The sequence below is a fragment of the Colobus angolensis genome, unplaced genomic scaffold (assembly GCF_000951035.1).
Source record: "Colobus angolensis palliatus isolate OR3802 unplaced genomic scaffold, Cang.pa_1.0 Scaffold368, whole genome shotgun sequence".
Classification (NCBI taxonomy): Eukaryota; Metazoa; Chordata; class Mammalia; order Primates; family Cercopithecidae; genus Colobus; species Colobus angolensis.
This window is the reverse complement of record NW_012117021.1, coordinates 488,724-509,272: the sequence shown is the minus strand read 5'-3', so window position 1 is coordinate 509,272 and position 20,549 is coordinate 488,724. Positions and strand designations below refer to the sequence as shown.

Below are 20,549 nucleotides of genomic sequence, written 5' to 3'. Positions count from 1 at the left end.
GGTCGTCTACACTCGTATTGCAGACTCAGATGATCCTGTGACTACAGTAGGGAAGAAGAACCCTCACCACCCACTGCCAGGAGCAGGGGCTCCCCACCTATTCTTTTTCTCTAGCAAATGCAAGATCTTACATAGCCTGCTTCACTTCCACACTCCCCTTGTGCACTCCGGGAAACTGAGTCTTCATGTGTCTTCCTAAGTGCAGGGGTGCAGCTGGGGGTTGTATTCCCAAACACTCAGCATCAACTGAATCAGGGTAGAACAACAAGGATTCCATATCTCTAGCTCACGGCAAATGTCTGTTATATAATGGATTTGAAGGTACTCTAAGGTACTCCATGTGGTTTACAGTATGCTAGGGTCCTTTTTCAAGGATATGTAACTCTCAGCCTCAGTTTCCTCAGCTGTAAAATGAGATTAATAATGGTACCTGGCTGGGTGCAGTGGCTCACACCTGTAATCCCAGCACTTTGGGAGGGCGAGGCAGGCAGATCGCCTAAGGTCAGGAGTTCGAGACCAGCCTGGCCAACATGGTGAAACCCCGTCTCTACTAAAAATACAAAAAGTTAGCTGAACGTGGTCACGGGCACCTGTAATTGCAGCTACTTGGGAGGCTGAGGTGGGAGAATCACTTGAACCTGGGAGGCGGAGGTTGCAATGAGCCGAGATCAGGCCGCTGCACCCCAGCCTGGGTAACAAGAGCGAAACTCCGTCTCAAATAAATAAATAAATAAACAAACAATAAAATAAAAATACCTATCAGAGGATTCATGTAGGTATTAGGTGAGATAATATAGAATGTATATAGCATGATACCTAGTACATAGGAATGCCCAGTTAAATAGAATATATCCAGTTGTGGTTAAAACAGTCCTGGAATACAAAAATCAGCTCAAAGTGGATCAAAAACCTGAATAAAAAAGATAAAACAATAAAACTTCTAGAACCCAGGAGAACATGTTTGTGAATGTGGGCTTGACAAATATCTCCTAGATAGGAAATAAAAAAAGATTGTTAAGTTGGGCTTCATAAAAATTACCTGCTCTTCGAGATTTAAGAACTTTTGGAAGAATGCTTTTAGATGGCATGTGGTTCGAAGAAGAATGAGGGATACCTCTTTTTTGCTGTTGTAGGTTTTCTGGAAGCCAGCAGGAAGCCTCAGCCTTAGAAACATTAGCTGTAGAAGGAGGTTTGGAACAGTGTGGACTTAATAGAACTACTTTTGGTTGCAAGTAACAGAAAATGTGACTGGAAGAGGCCATTATGTTTCTCCTGTAATGAGCCTGGAGTTAGGTGGCACACATGTGCTGGTTTTGCAGCTGAACAGGGATGCTGTCTGGTTTTCCAGGCAGTTCTTGCCATCCTTGTGGTTGCGAGATGGCTGCTGCAGCTTGTCCGTCTTCAAAATGGGCAGGAGGTGTTGGGCAGCACCAAGATCTGTCCCATGCTTTCCCAGCAGTTCCCCTAGCAGGCGGGTGCTCATGCCTCATTAGCCAAAACTGTCACAGCTAACCAGCTTCAAGGGAAGCTGAAAGTGGGGACTGAATCATCATGATGGCTGTGCAGGGACCCCATCCAGATCAATTATGTCACACTTGCTGAAGCTGAGGCTCGTGGGCTGTGATATGAAGACCGGGCTGCAAACCACTGACTGAGACCAGTTCATCACTGGGCACAGTGCTACCCTGAACAAAACTGGCTCCTGTGAGCAAGGGAGAAGCTGGGAGCTGATATTAGGTGGAGATGAGCAGTCTGAGCATGGTGCTCCATGGGGCGTGGCGGTTCAGGCGCCCCTCATCCTTCTGGGGGAGTTCACACTGCATTCATTGATCCCTGGTGTCCGGGGCACTCATCTGTCCTTGCCCCTTGCCCCTGTCCAGCCCTTTGTCCTTTTCTGTGAGGGCCTGAGTTGCTAAGCCAACAGTCACATCCCTGGAAAGGAAGCCCTCTATCTTTCCAGCATCGGGCACGGTCTCCTTCTCATAGTTGGTGCACATAGGTCAGAGTTTAAGGTGCCTTGCCTTCCCCATCCCTCCCCTCCAGTGGCTCCCCAGGGAACAGGCCTTAAGGATAGGTAAGGGGTTTGGCCCATTGGCAGAAATCTACCTTTGCCATTAGGTGCAGCCTCTGCCTTTTCCCCTAGGCCCCTGCTTGGTAATTCACACCCAGGTCCCTTTCAGTGTGCAATGTCAGTAATACTCCAGGATTACCTGTTGTGATTGAGGGGTTGAGCGGAGGGAAAAACTAGTTCATGGCTGTGCGCTGTGGGCCTGGTGACCTTCAGACAAACACATGGAGTGTGTGTTTGAACTGGGACACAGGCCGTGCTGCTGAGGGATCTGGTCTGTGAGCAACACCGCACCTGTGGCTCCTGACACCTGGGCCAGCACTCCCCTCAGCCTCCCAGCAGAAGCACCGAGCAGCGGGGCTGCTGTGTCATGGACGCTCATACTGGGACAGAACTGCTGTCTGTTGCTTTGCCTTTCCTAGCCCTCGGTCAGGTGTCTGTGTGGACACATCTGTTCCCCCGACTTGTGTGGGTTCCTGAAAATTATGAACCCTTGCTGCTTATGACTGTTGTCCTTAGAGTCCAACAGTGCCTGGCAACGGGAAGAGGTTTGGTTGTTGAATGACTGGATGATGGGCAGAAGTTCTTCGTTGCCCTTATTCAATTGCTTCAGGCACAGGGGAGTTAGGGGGTAAAGTGGGTGTCTTTCTTTCTCATGATTTAGTCCTGTTGGTCCCCACAACCCCTAAGGACTGCTGGTACCAATAGCACATGAGGTATTGGGGGGTGGTTGTGTCGAATTGAGGTAGGAAGGAAAACTTGAAAGGCAGATCAAGACAGATCATTTACTGGCTTTTCAAAGAATTGCTTTCTGAAGAGCAGTGTTTGGACTCACCTTGGCTTTGCAGGTGGGAGCTGTATTAGGCTGTTAGGTCAGGGAAATGCCTTCCTCTTCAGTTCTGCATCTCGCAACCTCCATGGCGTGTGAAATGGCCTAGCAGTTGTTGCTGAGAAAACTCGGGCCCTTGGCCATTCACCCTGGCCCAGCCCAAGCTCTGCATTTCCCAGGAAGCATTATGGCTCCTTTGAACCCATATTTGACCACATAGTCTCTTCTTTCCCTGACTGCTCATGCTTAGTACTGGAGCAGTGGGAACAAGTGATTTATCTAAGGTGGGTGCTTAGTTGCACAGAGGAACTAACTCATCAGTGCTTCCATACAGGGTCTCTTGCACCCACTGCTGCACCAGCCAAAGGCAGTCAGTCATACTCTTAGACAAGTGAGCTCGTTTTTCCTCAGCCTGGGGTTGAACCTCCCATCTACAGTCTGTTGTCAGGTCCTCAGACTTTGCATTCCCAGTGGAGCTGAGGAAAGGGCAGGAGGCCCTGAGTTCCCAGCTGTGGCCGTTCTCACCCCTGGCCTCCTTGGGAACGTCTCCACTTGTGGTCTGGGTTAGACTTGTTTGTTTGTGTTTGAAGTTTCCCGACTCTGAGTTTGACGTCAAGGCAGGATTGCTGGTGGGAGGCTTGGCGGGGAGGTTGTCTCTACACAAATGCAAAAGCCTGGCAGCTTCCCCAGGAGAGTGCGGGTGCGGGCCGGGCTGGGCGAGGGCTGGCTGTTGCGAAATGCCCAGCTTAAGGGTTGAGGTCACTTGTACTTTCTCCTCTCCTCGCCCCACTTTCCCCGTGTGCTTCTCCTGCTCTGCCCCATGCCCGTGAATGTCAGCCCCCATGGGTGCCCTTGAGGGCTGGGCAGTGCTGGAGCCAAGGGCTGTCTCTGGTGCCCTTGGAGCTGGGTGCTGTGGTTGCTGCATGCCTGTGCGTGGAACTGTCGGCTGCATCACAACCTCCAGAGGCCTCCTTACATTCTCAGAAATCATTTTGCAACAAGTTGGCCATGGCAGCAAGGCTAGACTGCTTAGCTGACTGGGTTGGCGGGAAGTTCCCAGAAACGCACTCTAGCTTTGGGAAGGAAGTGGAAGATGTAAGGGGAGCTTCCCTGAGGCATGGACAGGACGGGCCAATAGTGGAGGAGGAGCAGCAGCTTCAGGGACCACTGGAGGGAAGGCTGGAGTAAGTCGCCAGGGCTTTGGTGGCATCCTGAAGTTTGAGATGGTGTAGTCAGCGACTTGGCAGGAGCAAAGACTGCTGTGGGCACCACATAAGAGTCTGGTGCTGCCCACTGAGGAGGAGGGAGTCGGGGTCTTGTGGGTGCTGGTGAGCTGGAAGCTGTCCAGGAACTGCACCTGCCACAGGAGGACTAAATAAAACAAGAGGCAAGTGATGGATGAGTGGAGTGACTGTCCATTTGCTTCATGTCACTCTGTAAAGCATGCTAGGATCTTCTTAAAAGGGATGGCCTCAGGTTATAGGCAGGATGATGGCTAGTTTTAATGAGTGTAGTGCTGGCTTAGAGCCAGGGGTGGTGTACAGCCCAGAGGGTAGGTTACTGCAAGTCAGGACCAGAGGTGGTGGCCCAGTTGGGTGGCTAGATACATTTAGAGGGTGTGGGCAAGCCTGTGGCTCTTATTCACAGGATTCACTGACTGGAACAGTCTAGGCGTGTCTGGATTTTGGGCTTTGGATCGCAAAAGAGGTAGACCCTGCCCACTGCCATCCTGCTTGTACCAGTCAAGACAGCTTAGGGTGTGGGTTGCAGGAGTCATTATTTTGAGAGGTGCATAGAGAATATTAGATTGAGGTTGGAATGCCTTCTTTAACCATAGGATTCAAGAAAGTTACAAAGGCTGGTGCCTTGGTTTCCTCATTGTAAGATGGGAATAATGAAGTACACCTTTAAGTTTTGTGGGTTTCACATGTGTGGTTTCATGATTTGCGAGTGATGGTAAAGGATGAGCAGTGACTTGTCATTTGGCTGAGGCTGGACTCGATGGCAGGCATGCCGGTGAGCATCCCTGAGCCAATGAGTGCGCCCAGTGTGCTGCCCAGCACCCACATCCCGATATAGCTTTGTTTTTCTTTACTCAATGTTGAGTACACAGTGCATCCCATCAGAAGTCTGGAAGAGTCTGTAGTGTTTTCAGTTCCACATGACTGTATTTTGTGGAGGGAATCATGTGCTTTAGGGACATTGCCAGCTTTTGGGTTGTGTGTGAAGATTGGAACATCAGTCACTCTTGTGCTATCAGGGATCTACTCTAATTCCTAGCTTCTGGAATTTTCACTGACAATCCAAGCAGAGGAAGTGATATGGTACAATACATAAGGAAGAGATTATTAACACTGCTAGATTGACAAATGAGTATTGACATGATTCTGTAACTGAGGGAGCCTGCTACTATACATGGGAAATTGGTGTCCATGTTAGCCTGTACCTTGGATTCATTTGTTCATTTATATGTTAACATCTGTGACATCTGTCATGACAGATTTAGCCTCCTGCCCTGCTTCTGAGACATGAAGACTTGGGCCACTGAGAGTGTCCTGTGGCAGCCAACGACCAAAGTCAGGGTTAGGGTGACAACCTATAATAGGCCTTGGCATCTGGCTGCTAACATAGCCAAGATCATGTGTTTGAGAGTTGCCCACAGAAGAGACCTCCCCATCTCAGGCCCTGCAATTTTAGAGTGGAGCTGACTTTGTTTGCAAAGTCAGTTGTCTGGAAAGAGGTGTTTTTTGCAAAGGTGCAAAAAAGCCTGGGTGGGGTATAATCCAAATGGCACCTGTCAAAAGTCTTCATGCACCTCCTTTTCGAGGTCATTCTGCAGGCTGAGCAGGAGTAACACTAACAGAGTTCTATTTAGTGAGCTCTTTATGTGTTCTGGACATTGGACTAAACACTTTGCATACATGAGTCTGCAGCAAATTCTCAGCAGTGCTGTGGGGCATGTATTATATTTTCTCTGCTTTACAGAGGAGGAGACTAAGATGACACGATCTAGATCCTGCCACACAGCTGATGCGTGATGGTGCAAAAGGTAGAGCCTCCTGGCTGCCAAACCCAAGCTTCTCGTAGGAGGGATGGCACCACTAACTAATGGTAGGCATGGCCTCTGACCAGTCAGAACAGGTGCTGGTGGTAAACAGGAGGCATGGGTTGTCTGCCTGTCACTGCTGCACTGCCCAGCCAGTGCAGCACAATGACTGGCCCGTCCCTGTCCACACACCCTGTGGCAGCCCATGGGAGCTTTCTGCCTGGACTACCATTTTAGCTGGTGCTAAATGGTCTCGCTTTTAGAGGCAAGGCAGCTATTGCTCCAGCTCCACTGTGGCAGCCTCCAAGGGATGGTTGGTTCTGTGGCCACAGAGGAACCCAGCCTCCCAAATCAGACTGGCCCACATGTAGGTTGCCTGGGACAGCCATGACACACCATGGAGGATGGGCTCAGGATGCTAAGGGGCACCAGCTATGGAGACACAGGTTGGGGCACAGTGTAAAGGAAAGATGACAAGGAAAGGACCTGCAGGTTGGGGGCATGAGGCCTCCATGTTTCTGGAGATCCCCACAGTTCTGGGGGCTGTGTCCTTTACCTGCAGAAGTCTCTTTCTTCAGTGGCACATGCTTCTCCTTGGCACAGTATCGGCTCAACCAGGCCCACGCTCTCCAGGGATGTCTGACAAGCCTCACCACCATCCAAGTGATAACTCGTGGAGCCTCCATTTGGGAGGCCTGTGCCAGAGTCATACCAGAACAGCTGGGGTGGCAGATGACACTGAGGCCGATCAGGATGCCAGGTTGGGGGTATAGATGTTCCTTTGGACAAGTGGAGCCGATGTCATTTCTGGTGACTGAGGTTGGAGGTTAGCATCCTCTGGTGCTGAGGTTGGAGGTGAGCACTCAAAGGAGGATGGGATTGGGTTACCTGGAGTCAGCTGGGTGGGTACAGGTCTTGGCCCTCTTGCCTTTAGAAGAAATGTACCTGATTCGCAGGTTCCTCCAGCATTGTCCTGGAGTCAAGACCAGATTTCAGGGTCTTCCTTAGTCCCATCTCCAACATCTCTAACATTGGCAGATTCCCACCTATATCTTCTGTATTGCCCAGGGAGGTAATAAGAGAGAACCTGAGGGCTTCGCCTGAGAAGAACACCACCCACGTCCGCTGCCGCCGCAAGAGTGTTTTCTGTGTTCCACACATTTTGCTGAACACTTTACATTCATATTTTTCTCATGTAAGCCTTCACAACAGCCATTTGAGGTAGATCAACCCCATTTTACAGGTAGGGAAAGTGAGGCTCACAGGCTAGATCCCATGGCTGTGTTCACCCAAGGGAATGGTGTCAAGGGACTTTAGGGCTACGAATGTCCTTCATGGAGCCACACTGACTCCTGGGTATGGCTGGGATAACCAGTGGTGGAATAATAGGACCCGTGGTTTGTTTTTTGCTTGTTCCAAGCACTTTGTATACAGCAGCTCCCTTGGCCTTAACCTCGATAAAATGATACTCTTTTTATAGGTGGTGAAACTGAAGCTGAACCAAGGGGGATTTCCCCAAGATCTTTGATTTTAGATGTCAGAGCTGGGACTAGAGCTGAGCTCCTTCAGCCCCAGATACTTAGTGAGTGCCTGCTGTAGTATTAGTAGCACCCACCAACTGTTTGTGGCTGACCTGATACTCTTCTCTTTCCGTAAGGCAGGCTCTGGTCAGGGCTGGGGTGGGCCCACAGTACATTCTTGAAGCAAAAGAATATTGAGGCGTGAGAGATGTTGGTTCCAGCCCAGAGCCTCCCCTGTGGTCAGAGACCTAATGACTCTTTCCCTCTTGCCGCTGGTCCCATCCCTGAAACCCCAGGTGCTTGTCTATTCCGGAAAATTTATATCTTGCGGTTTTGTGGTTAAGAGAAAATGACGCTACCAATGAAAGGTCCCGGTTTAGGCCCCCAAGGCTGGGCTGGCAGGCCCCACTGTGGTTTATCTGGGAAAGTAGCCCCTTGGTGCTTCTGTGACTGCAACCAACTTTCCAAGAAGTGAGAGCAGCTTCATTTCACTCTGATGGGGAGTGGCTGCCTGCAGGCCACCTCCATCCTTTGTGAACCAGAGAAGTTTTGCTCTGTCAGCAGAACCCAAATCTGCAGAGGTTATTTCTTGACAAGTTCTGGGAGATAGCAGCTGCCAGGACACCAGACCTGCCAGCAGCTGGGTCATGCTGCACTGCGTGTCTTCCCTTTTCCTTGTCTCAGGCACAGCTCGCCAGGTTTATGGGTTATCTGGGTGCAGAGAAGAAACACTTCAAGTTCTGCGCAGTCCTACCCATGGGCCTGCTTTGGGCTGTCTAGCGGGGATCTCTACCGGCCTCTAAAAAAATAAACCGCTTGCTCCTCTTCTAGGGAAGCTGCCCTGGCTTTTGAGATGTTCAGACCCCTGTCTCATCACTTGCCCAGTTGGTGTTTGTTTTTTGCTGCCGTTTGATAAACTTTGTGTGCCTGTCTGGCACAATGTGTTATGTGTTTGTGTGTTCATCCTTTCAACAAAGGTTTTAAAATAGCAAACCAGGCTAGGTGTGGTGGCTCATGCCTTTAATCCCAGTACTTTGGGAGGCTAACACAAGAGGATCGCTTGAGCCTAGGAGTTAGAGACCAGCCTGGGCAATATGGCAAAACCCCAGCTCTGTTATAAAAAAGAAAAAAAGCAACCCATGTGCTGGGTGCTGTGCTGGTTCCTGAGGTCTGTTGGTGACTAAGAACACCAGCTGGACCCCACCTCCCAGAGTTTTCAGCCTGAAGAAGGAAGCAGACAAGTGTGAAACATCAGAACTGCGATATGTGATCTGGGCAGAGGGCTGGAGGGCTTGAGGAAGGCTTCCTGGAGGAAGGGGTATCTGAGCTGATCCTTGTAGGCGGAGTCACTGTGAAGAGCTTGCTTAGCAGGGGACCAGAGCCTCAAAGCTGATAAGGGCAGGCAGGTTGTGGGGAGGCTGAACTGGGTAAGGCCCAAATGCTGGCTCAGGCTAAGGCCAGGTGGGCTCATCTCGATGTTGGCCTGTGGTGGCTAAAGTCTTGTGCAAATGGCATATGTTATGAATCATTCCCAGAAGCAGGGCCCTTGAAGGCCATGTGCCAGTGACAGAAGGGCTCTAGTGCTACTGCTTTTAGTGCCAGCAGTTCGACCTCTCTAGTTAATGTGGAAAAGAGTGGTTCTGAGTTTGCACAGCTGTTTGATTTATAGTCCTGTCTCTGGTCAGCCCTTTGAAGTGGTGGTTTCAGAGCCGCGTGGAATGGAGGGAAGGGCTGGCTGTGAGAAACATGGGGATAAGGACCACACGTTTTCTTCCTCTGGCATTTCTGAGCACATGTTATGTGCCAGGTGCTGTAGTAGGAACTGGGGATATGAGGGAAATACGGTCCTTGCCCTGATGTCTGCCCTGACTTTAACCTAGTCTTTTGGAGGTCTCCATGCTGTAGTTGAATATGAGCTAGGTATCATCATTCCTGTTTATAGGTGGGTGAACTGAGACTCAGAAAAATTAATTATCTTCCTTGGGGCCGTGCAACCTAGTATATGGTGGATTTGAACCCAGATGTGTTCAACCCAGAAGTCTGGGAGCTCATGTCTATTGGGGGAGATCGAGGCAGAAGCTGTTAACTGTAGTATGAGGCCCCTCCATGATCGGGCCTCTGAAAGAGTCACACAACACACCAGGAAGGGGAGAGGTGGACTCTGACTTGGCCTGGGTAGGAAACTCCGGCAGGTATTGGAGGAATAGCTGCTGGGTGAGTGTGTGCCTGGTGGGCAGGGCCAGGGGCTATGGAAAGGAGCTGGGGGCTGGGGGAGGTTGGGGCCCTGGTTTTGGAATTTGCCTCTGGTCTCACTGGGTGGGATGGATCAGGGTGGGGTAAGCCAGGATAGGGCACATGAGTGCCTCCACTTAAACCTGTAGGACAAAAGCTTACTGGTGTGTCTACACTTGTGAGCTTCATGCCCTGTAGGTGCTCCCCCAGGCTTAGGTTCCATAATAGGACAGCAGGTGGACTCAGAGTCCTGAGCCTTAGCAGTGTGTTTATTTGATTAGCAGGGTCGGCTCTGGGCTCCTGAGGGGCATGGGGCGCAGGAGTGTCAGGGGGTCAGCCTCTGGATGTGTTGTTTCACCAGACATCAAAACTGTACAGTTGAGAGTGTGGAATTATTTTGATTCTGACTCAGCGCTCTCTCTCCAGCAGTTGTCTGCATTTGCCACTGAGCCCCTAGCACCCTGAAGGGAGCAGGGACCATGGGAGAGGGGTAAGCAACCCCAAGGGGGTTGAATCTGGCTCTATCAGATTGTTGGTGAGCCTGGGGCCAAACTAGTTTCTGGGCGAAATTTCAAAAACGCTGATGTGGCAGCAGTGGTTTCATTATTATGGGTCTCATTTCATGCTCACATCTCTCTAGCCACAGGAGTTCTTAACCTGGGGTCTGTGGGTAGAATTCAGGGAGTCCATCCATGAACTTAGATGGGGAAGAAAATTGCACTTTTATTTTCATTAGCCTTAACTGGAATTTAGCATGTCGTTCCACTTGGTTGTAGGCAATGAGGCACAGTTATCTTAGCACACACCTGTGGCTCGGTCACCAGTAGGAGTCACAGATGTTTTTCCCATTACATCACAGTTGTGGAGCTATCTGAAAAAGCAGTTTACACTTGTCACAACTTTAAAGTTATGGCAGTTATTAGATGCACTGTTGAATGTTTAATACTTTAATAGAAGCTTTTATGACTCTATCGCAGGTGTCTTTTCTTTTTCTTTTTTGAGACAGAGTCTCGTTCTGTCACCCAAGCTGGAGTACAGTCAGACAGGGATACTCAGCCTGTATCTCAGTATATTTTTCTTTTTTTTTTTTGAGACAGTCACCAAGGCTAGCAGGCTGGGGTGCAGTGGCACGATCTTGACTCACTACAACCTCTGCCTCCCAGGTTCAAGTGATTCTCCTGCCTCAGCCTCCTGAGTGACTGGGATTACAGGCATGTGCCACCACGCCTGGCTTATTTTTGTATTTTTAATAGAGATGGCATTTCACCATATTGGCCAGGCTGGTCTCGAACCTCTGACTTCAGGTGATCCACCTGCCTTGGCCTCCCAAAGTGCTAGGATTACAGGCGTGAGCCACCATGACTTGCCGTCTATCACAGTTTTCAGTAGTTTGATAAATATGTTTAAATAGAATTGATTTCCTTTGTAATTCTAAATGTGTTGTTTAATACATTTCAAAGCATTGTTCTGTCCAGGCGTAATGGCTCACGCCTGTAATCCCAGGACTTTGAGAGGCCAAGGCGGGAGGACTGCTTGAGCCCAGGAGTTCAAGACCAGCCTAGGCAACATAACGAGACCCCATCTCAAAAAAAAAAAAAAAAAAGATGAAATAAATGAAAGTATTGTTCTTTGAAAGAGATCATGGGCCTCCTTAGACTTCCACAAGGGTCCATGCCCCCAAAATGGTTATAAGCTCTTATTCTAATTGGAAATTTGGAGCCTTTCTAGATATTTGAAATTAAAAATTATTAATTCATCTTTTTTTCTTTGTAAAATATTGTGACTCTGTTAACAAGAGTCCTTGCTCTTTAGAAAAATGTACTGAGGGCCTGATGCAGTGATCCTAAGTGTTTTGTTTTATACTCAGATCAAGTGATCTGCCTACCTTAGCCTCTCAAAGTGCTGGCTCACGCCTGTAATCCCAGCACTTTGGGAGGCGGAAGTGGGCAGATCATCTGAGGTCAGGAGTTTGAGACCAGCCTGGCCAACGTGGCGAAAATCCGTCTCTACTAAAAATACAAAAATTACCCCTTTATGGTGGCACGCACCTATAGTTCCAACTACTCGGGAGGCTGAGGCACAAGAATCATTTGAACCCAGCAGGCGGAGGTTGCAGTGAGCCAAGATCATGCCACTGCACCTCAGCCTGCCAGCCTTGGTGACCATCTCAAAAAAAAGAAAAAAGAAGAAAAATATACTGAGATACAAACTGAGTATCCCTTGTCTGAAATGCTTGAGGTCCAAAGTGTTTTTGATTTTTGATTTTTTAGAATTCTGGAATATTTTTATTATACTTAATGGCTAAGCATCCCAAACCCAAAAGTTCAAAATCCAAAATGCTGCAGTGAGCATTCCTTTTGAGCATCATGTCAGTGCTCAAAATGTTTTAGATTTTGGAGAGGTTCACATTCTGGGTCTTTGGAAGCGTTTCGGATTTTGGGTTTTTGGATTTGAAATGCACTACCTATATTTACAGATAAAAGGAAAAGGAATGAATTAACACCAAAACCATGAGGGACAGCAGGGTTGAGAAGTGTCTCCAGAAGCCAGGTTCCTATATGAGACTGTGAAGGTGGTACTTATTTTGGTGGGATGCTTGGAAGTCACCATTAGGAGGCCACCAGAGTCTTAGCATCATTTCAGGAGCTCTCCCTGGGTCACTTAGCTGTAGCCAAGCCAGGCAGCTCCCTGGTCTTCTGGCGGTGAGCTCGTTTCCATCTGTCGAGCCTACCTGGCCTCTGTTTGGAATGCGAGTCCCTTATTTTTCATCAGACCTGGGCCATACCCTCCTTGTGCGTCTCTGTACCCCGTGTTCCCCAGTCCAATGCTGGGCACCCAGTCAGAGCCGAGTGTTTGTCAGGTTGACCTAAGTCAGGCTGTCCTTGTGTAAGCTTATCTTATTTGAAGTTTTAGCCGTTTGCAAGTCTTTTGAAAGCTTTGGACAATAACTCTGGAAAATACACAGACTCGCATATCTGAAATTTGCATACATTTCAGGGTGTGGATCCCTGAAAGCCTACTGGGAATCCGAGTCCAGGACCCTGGCCAGTACTGCTGCTGCTCAGTGGTCATAGCGACACTTGCGGTGCTCACTGTGTGCCAAGCGTGTCATTTCTTCCATCTCTCTGAGAGTCAGCTTCCATTATCCCCATTTTTCTGGAGGATAAGATGGAGACCTTTTTCAAGATGGAGACCTTTATAGGGGGTTAAGTAACTTGTCCAAGGTCACACAGAGCTAGGGTGTGACTGAACCCTTGGATCCCAACCCAGGCAGTTGGATTCTTCACTGGAAGCATCCTAGGCGGGAGGTTACCCATTCTCCCCGAACCAGCAGGCCTTCCATATTAGCAATTACAAACTCCCTGACCCCACCTTGGCAGGAAAGGCTTCTTTTTTTCCCGAGACAGGGTCTTGCTCTGTCACCCAGGCTGGAGTGCGGTGGTGTGATGTTGGCTTACTGCAGCCTTGACCTCCTGGGCACAAACGATCCTCCCACCTTAGCCTCCCAAGTAGCTAGGACTACAGGTGCGCGCCATCATGCTCTGCTAATTGTTGTATTTCTGGTAGAGACGGGGTTTTGCCATGTTGGCCAGGCTGGTAGGAAGGCTGCCTTATATTTAACCCAGCTCTCTGTTCTGACCAGTGTTGCCCATGACGCTCATGTCCTGAGGTAGACAGTGTCAGCCGCCTTAGGTAGGGCCGGGAGCTCATGGGTGGCCACCAGCCTCTGCCTGTTCTCCCAGACCCTTCTTCACCATTTCCCCTCCCCTGCAAACAGCAGAGAGGAGAGCCAGCCCCTTTCCTCATCACATTGCTTGTGCCTGCCTGAGCTCCTCTGTAGTGTGCTTGGGCCTGCCATATGGTTGGGCCACAGATGAACACAGGCTTTTCTTTTTTGGACTTTCTGCAGGCGAAGCTGGTCCGGTACATTTGTAAGCAGAGGCAGTGCAAGCTGAGCGTGGCTCCTGGTGAGAGGACCCCGGAGCTCAACAGCTACCCCCGCTTCAGTGACTGGCTGTACACTTTCAACGTGAGGCCGGAGGTGGTGCAGGTATGCAAGCCGGGGCTCGGCACAGGGATAGGCTTGAGGGGCCAAGCAGAGGGAACACACACAAACCCAAGGGCTAGCTTCCCCGTGGCTAAGTCTAAGGGTTGATGCTCTCTACTCTTGAGAAGGAGGATGGGGAGGGACAGCAGCAGCCAAGAGGAATCGAGGGTACATGTGGCTCCAACAAGTGTCCTGGGTGCTATTGCCTGATGAACTAGGGCAGCCCCACGCTGGGCATTGATTTGTTCATCATACTTACAACAGCCAGCATATCTGGAAGCACTGGCTGTGTGGCAGACACTGTGTTAAACGTTTCTGTGTTTCGTAAGACAGATAATCTCGCTTCTCATGAACTCCTATAAGGAAATTACTGTCATTGTTGCCATTTTATACTTGAGGAAATTAAAGCACAGAATGGTTAAGTAAGTTGTGTAAAATCACACAGCTAGTAAATGATAACCTTGGAATTTGGAAATGAGAGTCTGAATTTAGTTTAGTCTTCTAACTGCTACAATATGCTGTCTTCCTTCCATCGTTCTCTCTTCCTGTGTGTGCAGCCTACCCACCTGCCAGCCAGCCAACTAACCAACCAGCGCACCCGGAGTGTGTACTGTGCCAGGTGCCAGGGGTGCAGGTCAGCTGCCATGGAGTGCAGATTAGTCCTACTTGGCAGGCGTGGTTCACCCAGTCAGATCTCATACATCTCCTACTTCTATCCTAAAATTAAAAATATTGGCTTTTGCTGCTGTGTAAAAAGTAGCATGAATTCATTATGTATAGATACTTTGGAAACAGAGAAGGAAAGAAATCACATACGTACTCCTAACACTCAGAAAATCTTATGATCATTAAGGTCTTTATTTTTTCCTTCCTCTCCCCGATATGGAAATCTTTTAAAAATTTCTATCTGGACAGTCCTGTAAGGTAGTCACAAGCCTCATGATTGTCAAGCACTTAGAACATGGCTAGTCCAAAATAAAATGTGCTATAACTTCTTTCCTTGCTCTTACCAGTGTGGGCAAGGCCCTGTGGCTCTCCCCCAAGGCACACTGCAGACCTGCTTGCCTCTCCCTCCCTGCCTCCAGCACCATGGTCCAGGCCACTGTCACCTCCTGCAGAACCTCTGCAGCGGCACCTCACTCCTTGCATTCCATTTTCCACCCAGCAGCCAGGGTGCTCACCTAGAAAGGTGACTTAGATCCCATCCTTTTTCAGTGCTTCCTGTTTCCTTCAGAATGAGTGCCAGATGCCTCCCTTGATCTGGCCTCTCTCGCCGCAGCTTGCTCACCTTCTCCTTTGCTCAGTAGACTCTGACCTTTGCACTTGCTCCCCCCTTCCTTGGAGTGCTCTGCCCATAACTCATCCCTTGAATATTTTTCTGGTGTTGAGTGTTGTCACCGCCTCCAGGCAGTCATCCCTGATGATGTGATCTAAAGATCACCCCCTGCCCATCATTCTTTCCTGCACACCTGGGTTTATTTTCTCAATGACACCGACTACTTTCTGGAGTGACCTAACTGATTTGTTGTCTGTGGTCTGTCTGCTCCCCCTGGGATGCGAGCACCATGAGACGGGGCTTTGCTGTTTGGGTTTGTTTGCCACAAAATCGCCATTGAGTGTTGGGCCCAATATGGCAGTTGCTTGGTTGCGGCAGATATAAAAATAAATACCTCTTTATTTATTGAATAAGTAGATTTCATCATGACATGGGAGATGTCTCCAATAGCCCAGGGTTTGGCCCCGAGTGGGTGGTAACACAGGTGACTCTTAGCTCTGGCTTTCAGTTTAAGTCCTGCAAGAGAGGCCAGTGTAGGGATCATAGCACCAAAGAACCCCCTTCCCAGCTATGCCTGTCTGCTATGAGTCACCTCCATGAGTCACCTGCCATGAGCCCTGGGAGAATTGGTGCCCCCAGGGGAGATGGCCCTCTCGAGGAAGGCTAGGGCAAGTGCCCCAAAGATTTCTTGGGTGCAGTAGCACTCCCCTCTTCCCATGCCAACGTCCTTTTCATTCACGAAGGACTTGTGCTGGCAGGAGCCCAAGCAGCACTTTCCTGGGAGGCCTCTGCTGTCTGATTATTGAGCTGCACTGGTGGCCACAGTGGGGTCCTGGGGCCCCTGAGAGCCTCTGGGTTCTTTTGCCTCACAGTTGACACAGAGCACATCTGGCGTGTCATGATGGGTGCACTGATGTGTTATTTAATTATCCCAACACCCTGCTTAACAGAGACCATTTTCCCCATCTCACAGTTGAGGAAGCTGGCACTCAGTGGGTACAGAAACTCACCAGGGTCCTAGAGACACAGAGGAGCAGAGCCACGTGCCCCTCCACACCTGACACTGAGTCCTCTGTCACCAGGGTCCCAGAGCCAGAGAGGAGCAGAGGCGGGTGCCCCTCCACACCTGACTCTGAGTCGTTGGTCTCAACCACTTCTCTCTCCTTCTTGGAATGCCTGGATTGAGGCACCTGGCCAAGCCCTTTCACCTTCTGAAGCTCCAGTCTCCTCCTTTTGTGAAATGGGAATAACCCATGTGCTGCTTGCTGGCACAAGTAGTTGTGAAAGTCAAGTGCTTACAGGTGGGGGTGGAGGAAGAAAAATTAACAGTTTCCCACCTCTCTCTTGCCCTCAGCTGCTGTTAATCCCAGGTGAGAGCCAGACCCAGGAGAGGCAACTAGAGAGGCCTGTACACAGGGCAGCTCTAAACAGCCTCCTGGGGAGTGAAGGAAGGCTGGAATCGGCTGACTAGAGGCAGTTTTCTGAATCAAGAGAGGGAGCGGGAGTCAGCCCAGAGCTTAGAACAACCAGCCTGACAGAGCTGGGCCAAGTGTCCTCCTTCCATCCCCCAAATTGGTACCAAGGGTGTCCTCCCCAGCAGGGCCAGGAGGAAGTGAGGCTGGAGTGGATGGGGAGCAGAAGGAGGGTGGACTGGGCTGCAGGAGCCTGCTGGAGGTACCTGAGCCTGGCAGCTTTCTTCCTGGGCTTTAAGAACCACAAGGGGCCGGGCGCGGTGGCTCAAGCCTGTAATCCCAGCACTTTGGGAGGCCGAGACGGGCGGATCACGAGGTCAGGAGATCGAGACCATCCTGGCTAACACGGTGAAACCTCGTCTTTACTAAAAATACAAAAAACTAGCCGGGCGAGGTGGCGGGCGCCTGTAGTCCCAGCTACTCCGGAGGCTGAGGCAGGAGAATGGCGTAAACCCGGGAGGCGGAGCTTGCAGTGAGCTGAGATCCGGCCACTGCACTCCAGCCCGGGCGACAGAGCAAGACTCCGTCTCATAAAAAAAAAAAAAAAAGAACCACAAGGAGCCATTAGCTGCTGTCACTACATCTTCCCCAGACTCTCCAGAAACCCCTTCTCAAGATTTCTCTTTTTCTCCCAAATCTCCTGTCAGTTCCTGGGCTGTAGCCAGAATATTCTAAAGCCTAGAGAGAAAAGGCTGTTTCCTTTACTAAACCCAGCTTCAGCTCCTACAGACTGGGAGAGGGCTACCTTGGTTCAGTTCTACCTCTGGGAGTTTCTCCTTGTACGTGCATGGAAGCCTAGTGATTAGGGTAACCCTGAGTTAGAGCAGCTCCCCAGGGCTTGGACTCCAAGGGCTGGCCCCAGGGGTATGGGTCTATTTTATTCTGTTTCTTAACCCAGACAGTTGTTTGGACTCTGACTCGATACCCACTGCCGCCCCTGACCCCTACCCTGGCCGTGATGGAGTCTGTGTGCTTTCAGTTGGAATTGGCTCTGTAAGTTCTGCCCATCAAAGATAGGTGCAGTATTCAGAAGCCAAAGTTCCAAACAGCATTAAAAACCCATGTCTTTCAGAGAATCTTTTGACTTCTTAACCCATTTATGCCGGAGGTTGCAGGTTTTTGAATTTTTGCAATCAGACCTTGGCGATGACCTTGAGCAGTAGGATATAAATAACTCCCGTGTGCTTAGCATTCCAACAGTGGAACACTAGGCATAAGTGGGTTGTCATCTAAAACAGGGGTCCCCAACCCCCAGGCCACTGACAGGTACCAGTCCACTTGGCCTCTTAGGAACCAGACCACACAGCAGGAGGAGTGCGTTTATAGCTGCTCCCCATTGCTCGTGTTACCGCCTGAGCTCCACCAGCTGTCAGATCAGCAGCGGCGTCTAATTCTCACAGGAGCACAAACCCTGTTGTGAACTGCATACGTGAGGGATCTAGGTTGTGTGCTCCTTGTGAGAATCTAATGCCTGATGATCTGTCACCATCTCCCATCACCCCCATATTGGACTGTCTAGTTGCAGGAAAACAAGCTCAGGGCTCTCACTGATTATACATTATGGTAAGTTGTATAATTATTTCATTATGTATTACAATGTAATAGAAATAAAGTGCGTGATAAATGTAATGCACTTTAATCCTCCAGAAACCATCCCCCACTCCCTGTCTCTGGAAAAATTATCTTCCTTGAAACCAGTCCCTGGTGCCAAGAAGGTTGGGGACCACTGTTCTAAACCATTGTTTATTTTCTTAAATAAACTTTTTATTTCAGAATAATTTGAGATTTACAGAAAAGTTGCAGGGATGTACAGAGAGTTCTCGTATGTACCCCTCACCCAGTTTCCCCATCATTAACGTTGTCATGACCAGGGTGCCTTTGTGAAAACTGAGGAAATGACACTGGTACATTACTATGAACGAAACTCCAGACTATTTAGGTTTCACCAGTTTTTCCTTTACTGTCCTCTCTCTTTTCTAGGATGAATCCGGGGTACCACATGGTTTACATTATTTTGATTTGTCATGTCTCCCCAGTTTCCTCTGCTCTGTGACAGTTTCTCAGTCTTTCCTTATTTTTCATGACCTTGACACTACTTTGTTTTTTGAAAGTGAGCCCTCCCTTAGGATTGGGGGTATGGGGGGTAGGTGGGTTAAGCTCCATCTCCTCTGGGGGTATATCTACACAGATTATTTGGAACTTTTCTGTAGGAAAGAGTTGTCTTTTCTCTTCCATTTATTTATTCATTCAGTCCTTTATTTATATCAGTATGGGCTCATATCTTTTTCTTTTACACATTGGTTTCTAATCCAATACTACATGATTTTTTTTGTTGCTCAAGTTCTTCCAGCTTTGGCCATTGGGAGTTCTTTTTTTTTTTTTTTTTAATTTATTTATTATACTTTAAGTTCTAGGGTACATGTGCATAACGTGCAGGTTTGTTACATATGTATACTTGTGCCATGTTGGTGTGCTGCACCCATCAACTCGTCAGCACCCATCAATTCGTCATTTATATCAGGAATAACTCCCAGTGCAATCCCTCCCCCCTCCCCCCTCCCCATGATAGACCCCGATGTGTGATGTTCCCCTTCCCGAGTATTGGGAGTTCTTGCAGGTTTGTTCCTGCATCCTGTGACATGCCTCATCCTTCAGTTTTGTTTGGTGTGTGTGTGTGTGTGTGTGTGTGTGTGAGTGTGTGTGTTGAGCACTTCCTTTGCTTTCTGACACTATGGTATGCTGCAGCCCCCTCTTTTTTTTTTTTACTAACCCCACTTCTAGAATCAGTTATTTCCCCAGGGAGCCTGGTGAGTCATTTGCTCTGCTTTGTTTTGTTTTGCTTTTATTATTTTTATTTTGTAAAACTGTGTTGAAATACACGTAATTTACCATTTTAATCATTTCTAAGTTTACAGTTCAGCGACATTAAATACATTCACATTGTTTTGTGACTGTCAACACTGGAATGTTTTCATCTTCTCAAATGAACCATTGGCTTTATTAGAAGAGATGTGTCTATCATAGGGGGTAAAATGAAACGAAGAAGATAAAGTGAAAGAAAATTGCTGCATGCCATTTCCCTGAAGCCTGCTCATCTTTCTGGACATTTTCTAGCCCTCACATTCCTCTGCGTGTTGTCTCTTTTGTACACATGAGGTCAGGCCAGACATTTGGTTCAGGAACCTGCTCTTTCCCCTTAATGACCTATATTGCCATGGTTACAAGCACTGCTACCAAGAACATCTTTGTGCACTTGTGTATTTCTACAAGGAAAAAATCCTAGAAGTGAACTTGCTAGGCTGGATTTTAATGAATGTTGCCAAAGTGTCTTTTAAAATACAATAAGACAATAAAAGCAGTCTTTTCCTTCAACAGTTATTCATTCATTCATTCATTCATTTATTTTGAGACAGGGTCTTGCTGTGTTGCCCATGCTGGAGTGCAATAGTGCGATTCCAGCTCACTGCAGCCTCAGTGTCCTGGACTCAAGTGATCCTCCCGCCTCGCCTCCCAAGTAGCTGGGACTGCAGATGTGTGCACCATCACACCTGGCTATATGTATTTTTTAATTTTTTTGTAGAGACAGGATCTCTCTATGTTGCCCAGGCTGATCTTGAACTCCTGGGCTCAAGCGATCCTCCTGCCTCAGCCTCCCAAAGTCCTGGGATTACAGACGTGAGCCACTGTGCCTGGCCTGCTCAACTTTCTAATGAGACTCTCATTTCAGGTGTACCTGGAGATAGTAAACTGCATGTATACCTTTTCTAAACTTGTACTTGGCTGGGTGGTAGTTAAGATCCCCAGCTCATCCCTGTTCCTGTCCTTGTGTGTCTCCCAAGAAATTGCGTAGGTCTATGCCCACAGAAGAAGACTCAGAGTCTGAGGAGGGAGCAGTGTCCCTGGGTGTGTGGAATGGTCAGTGTGGTGCAGGGCCCAGATTCCAGCCTGCCCTAGTCCTGCCTCAGGAATCCCTCTAGGGTGCCCAGGCCTTTATGGATTGGTGTGGCCTCTTCTATGTCCAGAGGACACCTGTATTTTCTCCCTGGCTGTCCTGACTT

At 49.0% G+C, this 20,549-nt stretch overlaps 1 protein-coding gene across 1 annotated transcript in view; it reads left to right on the top strand.

Moving 5' to 3' along the window:
- KSR1 (kinase suppressor of ras 1) overlaps positions 1 to 20,549 on the top strand; it is a 149,242-nt gene that overhangs the window by 68,575 nt on the left and 60,118 nt on the right. Inside the window, exon 2 of the mRNA XM_011953556.1 lies at positions 13,606 to 13,746. Coding sequence (XP_011808946.1) covers positions 13,606 to 13,746 — 141 coding nt within the window. The remainder of the gene's footprint in view (positions 1 to 13,605; positions 13,747 to 20,549) is intronic.